Source organism: Sparus aurata, chromosome 6 (assembly GCF_900880675.1).
Source record: "Sparus aurata chromosome 6, fSpaAur1.1, whole genome shotgun sequence".
Classification (NCBI taxonomy): domain Eukaryota; kingdom Metazoa; phylum Chordata; class Actinopteri; order Spariformes; family Sparidae; genus Sparus; species Sparus aurata.
Genome location: NC_044192.1, coordinates 19,457,972 through 19,467,736, shown reverse-complemented (window position 1 = coordinate 19,467,736; position 9,765 = coordinate 19,457,972). Strand labels below are relative to the sequence as shown.

Genomic DNA, 9,765 nt, shown 5'->3' with positions numbered 1-9,765 from the left:
CTCCTCAACTACTGAAGTAGATGGGCTTGTTTTGAAACATGCAAATGCAAATTAAGAATCTTCTCTGATTAAAATGTTTTCCCCAAAAACTACCAAGGATCCTGAAGGAGGACGGGTCATTACATCACCGAGTCTTGCTTTGGCTCCAGACTGGCAACAGCAGTATTGAAGTCAAAGGGAGATGCATGGAGAATCTCAATCCTAAAACTCAACATATCTACGTCGTATGCTTTCTGATTCTGAAGCAATTTTTTTTTTTGGCAAAATGATTGACAGGCCTAATAATACCGTAACCAAAGAGGGCAGGCAGCCAAATATCATCGACGAAATTGAGGGACGAACAACGTGTCAATAAAAGAATCAGTGGTCAATCTAATCTCTGAAGTGTGCTTATTTTTTTGGGTTTCAGTGTGTTTCTCCATGCATCTCACACAGACTGCTATACAGCTGTCACCATACTCTGGCGAAAAAGCAACATTCAGTGACCGAATAACCCTTCATTTTCTTTTTTAGGTTACTTGAAAATTACATATTGCACCCTGTGTGCAGTGACCTGAATAAGGGCCAATGTGCAGGAGTGTGTCTGGCCCATGTCAGAAATGATGCATCATTTTGAGCTAATGCAGAAAACACATTATAAAGAAAACAACCATTATACAAAACACTGACTGAATATTAGAAATAACTGGTAATTATTTAAAGTTTAAGAGATGTATTGTCTTTTTTATTACATAATTTGCTTGTGTAATCAAATTAAAATCATTGTGTTGTCACCAGTGACAGAGAACTTTTATTTCGGCGACAGGTCTTTTATTTTGAAGGGCAGGATCAGGCCCAATCGCGTGCCGTTTGCTGACATACTGCGAGGCTGCTTACCTGACGAGAGACAGCAGCACCTCAGGGTGAGCACCAACTTATTGTGACGTATTTGATTGCATAAACGTGATAAAAAATACTTCTACGTTGTTCGCTGTCATGTAACCTCTTCTCGCTGTCAGCACTCGTAGCTCGTGAGGACGCAGCTGTAAGCTAAAGAGAAAGGAACAAGTTAACTGAGCTAGCTAGCTGTTGTAGCAACACACTGATCCTCAGCATGTGAACACAGCCGACGGTAATAGTTACAGGCCTGGTCCATTAACGGTCATGACGTGAGCTAACGTTGTTGACAGTGTGTGTGTGTGTGTGTGTGTGTGGGTGGGTCGAGACAGTGTTTGGATATTTGTCACATGATCCTGACATATTGGTCCTTGTGTTGTTGTTGTTGTCGTTGTCCTCAGAGGATTGACTTCACTCACACCATGCTACCTGACAAAGATGGTCCAGGTGTTGGAGGCGGACAGAGCTCTCCAGAGGGAGAGGACCCCTCTGTGAGTCTGTTCAGAGAGTACCTCCGCCTCAAAACTGTCCACCCGGACCCAGACTATGGTGAGATATCTTCTTCACAGTACACCAAACATCAAGCCATGCCCTTTGGAAATGTCACAGTTGGATTTTTTTTTATTTGATTTTTTTTGCATTTATCTTTGCAGTTAGGATGTGAACAGTACACTTTTTTGTGTTGTCATTTGTGTGCTGCTGTTGCTCCACTTGAAATGCTACCATTGTCAGATCATATCACTTTACATTCCTGTAGTTTAAAAGTCTATTGTAGATGAGTTGGGTGCTCCTCCCTTTATCCCTTTATCATCTTATGTGCAGTGATATCTCAAAGTCCAATTCTTATCTGTGTCTGTTACATATTAAATGCTCCTAGTTATGTATGAAGCTTGTGATGCTGAGAAAGATTTTCACCTCTTCTGTGTTCAGAAGAAACCCAAAATAGCTGTGGCCCTGACCAAAAGAACGAGATTGCGCATTGTTGGCAGCTGAGATTGTTTTGTCTGCTGCTTGATAATAGGATACTGTCCCTCGGGCTGGGACTCAAGAACCTCCAAATTGTCCAATCCATAGGAATTGTGTGCCTCCCATTCCTTTTATCCATGCCAGCACTTTTTTCTGATTGTTGCAATTACTTCAAACTCATGTCCCAAAGCTGCTAGAAGCTTGTAACAATAAGGGCTCATGGCCGAGGATAAGAAACGGTCTAAATGTGGCTTCTTTACAGTAATATGTGATATCTTTAAAATGATCATAATTAACAGTCAAATTTAAGCCTTAATATAAAAAAAAAATTCTATATGTGGACATTAAAAGTATGCAAAGTGAATTAAAATGTATTTAAGAAGCAATAGATGAAATTAAAAAGCATATAGGATTGTGAATAAGAAAAAAAAAAACCTATAGTAGTCAATATTACACTCTTTAAGGATTTTTAGATTTAAAATTATATAAGTCCAAAAGGACCTGCAGTTCCAATGTAAAGTACAGGACTTTATTTTGAAGGATTAGTTCAAAAATCAATTAGTAATGTTTTATCAGGAATTCCACTCAGAATCCTTCAGAACTTTTTGACGAGGGAGGAATTCCATGTGTTTGTTGCTCAGCTGGCCACTGCTTTCCAACCGAGCAGCACTTTCGTTAGAGAAGGTAATTATCCTTTGTCGTAACGACACACCAGCAAATCTGTACAGATTTTAGGGGTGGGAATTAGGAACGGTTGCAAAATAAGCAGTGGAGCTTTTGAACACTTCGATCAAAACCCTGTCTTTCCTTTTACTCTCCTTCTACTCCACAATGTGTTCAGACTCTGAGAACGAATAACATTTGCACTGATGCTGAAAAACTGATGTAGACCTACTTTTTTCCCCAAAACACACAAAACTTATCAGGAATTGATAAAGAATCAAACTGATTGGCAGAATAGATAATTCCACTGGTATCAATAACATCTTACTGAATGTGAAAAAAAATAGACTGGTTGCCTCCTCACTCTGACCTGAAAATGGATGAGAATGAATAGAAATCTTGATTCTTACTGAAGTCCGACGGTACTGCCACAACCAGCAGCTGCAGGAATCACGACTCTCTCTCTCTTCTGAGAAGTGTTTCATTAACTTTTAAACTGACTGTTCTGCTGTCTGTTGATTTATTTAAAGATGCTGCTCTTCGGTTCCTGGACAGAATGGCGGAGGAGCTTGGGCTACCCATTAAAAAGATAGAGGTGTGTGTCAATGATGGTGATCTAATTTATATAGCAAAAATATGTGTACATGTTGTAGATCCAGTACAGACATTAGTGATACCATGGGCCGTTTTGCTTTAGGTTTGTCCAGGCAGAGTTGTGGCAATCATGACATGGGAAGGGACGAACCCAAGCTTGAAATCCATCTTACTGAATTCCCACACGGATGTTGTACCTGTTTTCCAGGTATGCCGTCTGTCTCTGTTCAAGGTGCTACAATCCTGTTATTGTTTGTTATAGACATGAAAAAAATGGATTTGATATCAATCTCTTCTCCAGGAACATTGGAAATACGATGCTTTCAGTGCTTTCAAAGATGCAGAGGGCAACATTTATGCCCGGGGATCACAGGACATGAAATGTGTAACTATACAGTGGGTATAACTGGTTGATAACTTGCTTTATTACACAGGATTTGTGCTCTAGTTGTTCTGAACTTCACTTTTAATTATGCTCTGTGTGAAACAGACTACTACTCACTCAACCTGCATACTGTCACTTCAGACTCCCATTTCTTATTTCTGTCATAACGCTGCTGTGTCTTCTTTTGTTCTTTGCAGGTACATCCAGGCAATCAGAAGACTGAAGGCAGAGGGACGGAAACTGATGCGCACTGTGCACTTAATGTTTGTTCCTGGTAAAGATATTTGATTACTTCCCTTCTTGTATTTGTAGTTCATTCTCAAAGCATCTACACAGCCCTGTTCCAGCGACACAGGTGTTTTCACTTATTTTGCCTGATTAGATGTCTTCTCAAGACGGTGAAGGCTTGTTCAGACTGCCTCACTTGCATTTACTCTTCTGGTAGCTGTTTTACACCTGTTGTGGTTGAACGGAATTATTCTACAGGCAGACCTGGAGCGACACTACAGTTAACAGTCCGGTAGTGTGTTAATGCGCTAAACATGGTGATGGAACATGCTAGAAAACTGAATTCTCCGTTTTAAAAGATAGTACACCAGTGTTTCTATCCGCCAACTGAGGTTTGATACTATTGGGGTTTGAATAGAGCCGGCATGCTGCTTGTTATGCAGTGGCCAGAGTGGAAAAATTCGCTTAGCAAGTGTTGTGCTAGTGACAGTCGAGGCAGCAGGTATGACAGCGAACAGTATCAAAACTGTAATAATTGGTGAAGACGTAAGATGACCTTTTTCATTAAGAGTTCACCCTATAAGCTATTTCAAAGATGTGTTTAATAGTCTGTATTGTTTATTATGCTGTAGTGTGTTTACTCAAAGCCTTGCATTCAAGTCTGCATAAGTGGCACGTGCTGTTATGGCTGCTGAAATTAAGTAGACAGGAAACCCCAACCGACACTAATGCTGCAATCCACTGCAAGTCAGAAGTCGATATTTCCAAGTGTATATTCCCGACTTCAGATCTAAATGTGTCACAGATCATCTGCCTGGAAACACATGGATTCCTGCAGCAGACTGATGCTTGTGTGGCAAGTCTATGAACTTCACAAGCGAGTACAACAGCTGATTTAACAGATGTAGCACATGTAGCACATGTAGCTTGATAAGCTACCATACTGCTATAATGTTATCTGTGTCGATGTCGGTGAAGTCAGGCTCGGTAGATCTTGCCCGAGTTTCAGGATTTGAATTCAGACTGTGATCACTGTTCCATCGCACTTGTACATGTGGAAATTCGTTTTTGTGGATTTACAGTGGATCGCAACATAACGAGCACTGCCAGTTTAGTGACTTCATGTAATTTCCAATATAACTCCACCCAACTTGTACTTTAGCAGACATCTTATCAGCCAAAAGGATTGAAAACGCCTCAGAGCTTGGTCTGTCAGGTATAAGCATTTTTGTCAGGTGAAAATATCGCAACTAAAATGTGTGTTTTGTCTCTCTTTGTAGATGAAGAAGTTGGAGGTCACAAGGGAATGGAAACATTTGTGAAGCATCCAGAGTTCCAAAAATTAAACATTGGCTTTGCACTCGATGAAGGTAAATGAATAACTATTTGCAACATCTTTCAAAAGTTAATGAGAAAGAACCTGAACCCTGGATGCCACTCACAAACATAATAAGTTGAAACTGGGCTCAGCTGTTGACCAATAGAAATTTAGTTTACTGTTTGGAATGCAGCTGCTTGTTGAAATGTTATATGAAGTTTCTGTAGTTAACAATACAGAAACAGATTTGCCTCATACCACATTACCATTAGGTCACTGTTAAAGTTAGTTTTTCACAGTAATTTCCAAAGTAAGTGAAGGTAGGTGAAAGATTCAAAGAAGGAAACGTCTCTTAACTTCATGTGGTTGCATCTGTTGTCTCCAAATTATTCCCATATCAAGACATCTGGTCAGGCAAAGTCACCAAATCAGACTAAACTACAGTAGTGCTGAATTATGTACCTCTAAATCTTTACAATCATATTATCTAACATTGAACAATAATCCATTTTTGGGGGCATTTTAAGCATTTATAAGAAACAGTGGAAAGAAAGCAGAAAATGGGGGAAGAGAGAGTTGCAATAAAGCTCTCCAGGTGGACTTGAATTCAAAAACTTGTATTTCATGGTTGACCTCTGACTCGCCCCATAAAACCCTTCTGTTAAAACGGTGATGTTTACATTTCCTTTGTTGTGATGTTTGTTGTGATTAATTACAGCGTGACCAGTTTAAGACCATTACTGTGAGCTGATTCGATGTTGGATGTGAATGGGACAATTTTATTTAAATTCTGTGAGAAATCCATGATGTCAGTAATTAGATAAATTTACTGTCCATCTCGAGGCCAATTGTTTGCTGTATGTGAAAGGAACCTGCCAGCATATTGATAGCCAGTATTATATTTGTTCTCATGTGCACAGAGTCAGAGAGGGTTTGTCATTAGGGTCTGTTAAGTCTGACAACTAAATGTTGAAATGTTATATTACCCACTGTGCCGGATTACTTTTTATTGATTTTAAATCCAAAGGCAAATGTGTGCTGATTCAGTCCCTGGTTGTGGAGGATCATACATTCTCATGTGGTGTAGTTGCTAGTTGCTAATCAGTACAACATCAGCTTCTGTCCTTTGTCCCCACAGTTTGTGCACTAGTATAATGTTAAAAATTGCATTTGTCTGCATGTGTTCTGTAGGTCTGGCCAACCCTGGCGAGGCTTTCACTGTGTTTTATGGAGAGAGGAACCCCTGGTGTAAGTATAGAATATACTGTAAAAGACTTCCACTATCTTAACAGACTGCATCAGGTTTTTGAAAGGGTGATGATGTTGATCTTGAATCAAGCAGAATGCCCTCTTCTTTCCAGGGATTACAGTCCACTGCCCAGGCAGTCCAGGTCATGGCTCTAGGTTTGTTGAGAACACAGCTGCTGAGAAGCTGGTAAATATCAAACGTCCTGGAACTGGTTGAAAAAGCTGTTAAATCATAAAAACCTGTCTTTTCAGGGATAGTGTCAGTGACCTTACTGTCTTTTCCTTCACAGCGCCATGTCATGAACTCCTTCTTGGACTTCAGAGAGAAGGAGAAACACAGGTGAGTACTCTGTGTGACACTACACTCGCCAGTTTCACCCATTGGGTCTGTCAGGATTTCATATTTTTCATGGTATTGCAATTCAGGCAGTAGGAGTTACTTTCTTTGAGGTAGAAGCATGTGTATGAGAGGTGCCTCAGCTAAAATCTGTTTAGCTCCCAGCCAATTGTACAAAGAAATTCAATAATTCGGCTCCTGGTCATGTAAAACATATGTTAGGCGACCCCTCAGCCATTCTGTGTTGTGTTTGTGTCTCAGAGACATACATGAATATTTGCAGAAACAGTGAGATTTTAATTACTTATTTTGTACCAAGATTTGATACTGATTTTTTTGAAGTCCTTTGTCCACTCTACTAGATTTTATCAAAGTAATATAATTGTAATTGCAATAATTCCGATTACTTACTAGTGTTTATACTTTAGGCTAAATACCAGTGAGTGTTTCACGCTTGGTGATGTTACCACGGTGAATATGACCATGGTGAAAGGAGGTGTGGCCTACAACGTCATCCCAGCTGAAATGGACGTCAGCTTTGACCTAAGAATACCACCTACAGTAAATCTTCAGGTGTGTTGGCGTGCTCGTCTATTTGGGCGTGAATGTTTCTCTGAAGACATTTGTGTTTGTGTGACTTGTTTCTGTAGTCATGCAGAAATCTGATCTACAGACAAATGTGTCAGCGTGTGTTGACCTCCAGCTCAGTGTTAATGATACAAACTTTTTGATTATCATTATCCTTCTAGGAGTTTGAAAGACAGATCAAACAGTGGTGTAAGGAAGCAGGAGAAGATGTCACCTACGAATTTGCTCAGGTCAGTGCATGTACACTCAGTACCTCGTTCTAGAATGGTATGTTCTTGTTGTCAGTTGAATTAAATTAGCTACCATCCATTGCAGAAACACATGAACCAGAATGTGACTTCGACAGAGGAGAACGATCCCTGGTGGAGCACCTTCAGTGGAGCCTGCAAGTCAATGTGAGCACACATAATCTGTGTACCGTTACGAAAACTTTACCTCTGTTTACAGTAGATGAGCAATTAAATGTCTTAGATATATCAGGGACCCAAAATAAATCTTTGTCTGCTGTTTTAGCAGACCAGATTTTTGTATCCTCCATTTTTGTTTACACAACTCATTGTAATGCATTTGCTCCATGAAATGTCACACCTCAGCTGCAAATATTCACACAGCTCCCACAATCATCTTCTCACGTTTTGAATGGGCCACAATTGTCTGTGCTATCTACAATTACTTGTCACAGAACTGAGCACAAAGCTGCTTTTCTTTTGTCATTTACTGTGTATTCCACTGGAAATATATAAATGGTCGTGTCTGTCGAACACTGCCTAACACAGGCTGTTGCACCTCTGAGATATGTTTTGGAAAAGTATTTGCATGTTGAATCTGTCCTTGTATCATGAAAACTAAGTCGCATTATATTATCTCCACTGTAGGAACCTGACTTTGGAAAAGGAGATATTTCCAGCTGCCACAGATAGCCGCTTTATCCGAGCTGTGAGTATAAAACCTGGATATGATAACAAGAAGAAAAAAGTCATTCAATTATCACAACATTGTTCTGTGCCCCAGTAATAGTTTTTTTGTTCAATCTAGGTGGGTATCCCTGCTATCGGCTTTTCCCCAATGAACCGGACGCCAATCCTGCTGCACGATCATAACGAGTTTCTGAATGAGCAAGTCTTCCTGAAAGGCATCAGCGTGTTTGAGAGGCTCATCTCGGCTCTAGCAAGCGTTCCTGCCTGTCCTGCTGAGGCTTAGACAAGTCCTCATTTTTAATCCTCTTTAAAACATATTTCACGGATGATCTGAATATTTAACTTGAATTATTTGCAGAGATTACCAAAGAATGAGAATATGTATATCATTAGCCAAAACTGAGCACTTAGCCTTTGGTACCGTTGATTTTTTTTTTTAAATGATTCTCAGGATATAGGCGCAGTAAGCTTTGCATACATCAGTATGCAACTGTTTTTTAACAACATACTTACTGTGTGTCAGCATTGTTGATTGAGTGTGCCTGTGTGTATGCAGTCTTAAAGAAATTTCAGCTATTATGTAAACAGTGTTTTCCATCAGTATGGAAAGGTTAACTTACTAAAATGTGAAGACGACTTTGATTTGATAAACTCATGAGATCAAATGTCACTTAATAGCCACTTTTTAGATTTAGCTTGATTTTAGAACTATTCCACAAATATAATTTTATTTAATAAACTTGATTTGAATAAATATATTTGGTCATTACTTTTATGGTCATACTTTCGTGCCTGATTCCACACTAATGAGCAATTTAAGACATCAGTGAATGAGCAGCAGGGTGAGCGCTGTGTCATGTCATGGAAGACGATTTTTGACTGCCCACGGCAAAAGCATGACAGCCATCTGCTTCAAGGACAGGCACTAAAATTTACCATTACTACATCAATAAAGATGTCTAAACATAAGTTAAACTACTGAATCTATCGATGCAGCCTTCAAATGATCACTAAGTGCAACCCAAAATTACCATTAGGGTATAGTATTTGGGGGGTAGGGTCCAGCCTACCCACCACATTGAGCTTCATGATCACATGGCTGAAAGCATTTAGCCTTTTAACAATGAGCAAGATGGAATCGAAGCTAGTATTCCAACAAATTGTGGTGGAGTAAGTGTGTGTGGTCGCAGCTACTGCAAATTCAGGTTTGTTTAGTCAAGTTGGCAAGTAGACAGATGGCTTTATGGATGTTGGTAGGATGGTTCACCGCTTTTGTTCTTGATGAAATATTTACACAGCTATTGGATGGATTGCCATGACATTTGGTGAAGATGTTCATGTTCCCCAAAGGATGGAACCTAATGATCTGATGACTCCCACTAGTGGGGTGACATTTCTGGCTTTTATTGAAATATTTCAACATATACTGGATGGATCAACACAAACTTTGGTACAGACGTTCATTATGAATGATTATCACTGGTGCTCCCCTGACACTTCATCTAGAGCCATCATTTGGCTCAAATTTCAATTTGTCAAATACTTTGGTTTATATGGTCTTCAAATAGCAAACATAACATCCCCCACACTTCTGTACTTGTAGTAATACTTAGCATGCTAACACGCTGAAGTTAGATTTTGAACA

The 9,765-nt window shown here is 39.7% G+C and overlaps 1 protein-coding gene across 2 annotated transcripts; it reads left to right on the top strand.

The window, feature by feature from the left end:
* The first annotated feature begins 809 nt into the window (after positions 1-809).
* LOC115582603 (aminoacylase-1) lies at positions 810-8,889 on the top strand. 2 transcript variants are annotated; one of them, XM_030418645.1, is made up of 15 exons: positions 810-902; positions 1,278-1,425; positions 3,036-3,100; positions 3,203-3,307; positions 3,401-3,495; positions 3,682-3,758; positions 4,993-5,082; positions 6,222-6,278; positions 6,392-6,465; positions 6,569-6,618; positions 7,044-7,188; positions 7,365-7,433; positions 7,519-7,598; positions 8,079-8,139; positions 8,239-8,889. In XM_030418645.1, the coding sequence occupies exons 2-15, from the start codon at positions 1,299-1,301 to the stop codon at positions 8,401-8,403; spliced, it is 1,260 nt and encodes a 419-aa protein (XP_030274505.1). In that variant the 5' UTR covers positions 810-902; positions 1,278-1,298; the 3' UTR covers positions 8,404-8,889. The 2 variants fall into 2 exon arrangements, with proteins under 2 accessions (XP_030274505.1, XP_030274506.1); XM_030418646.1 differs by having other exon boundaries at positions 881-1,111.
* The last annotated feature ends 876 nt before the right edge of the window (positions 8,890-9,765 follow it).

Excerpts from the sequence above, each read along its gene's own strand:
- LOC115582603 (XM_030418645.1), top strand. The coding sequence starts at position 1,299 with ATGCTACCTGACAAAGATGGTCCAGGTGTTGGAGGCGGACAGAGCTCT. Across the intron at positions 1,426-3,035 it reads CCACCCGGACCCAGACTATG|ATGCTGCTCTTCGGTTCCTG; the intron begins GTGAGATATCTT and ends ATTTATTTAAAG. Across the intron at positions 3,496-3,681 it reads ATGAAATGTGTAACTATACA|GTACATCCAGGCAATCAGAA; the intron begins GTGGGTATAACT and ends TGTTCTTTGCAG.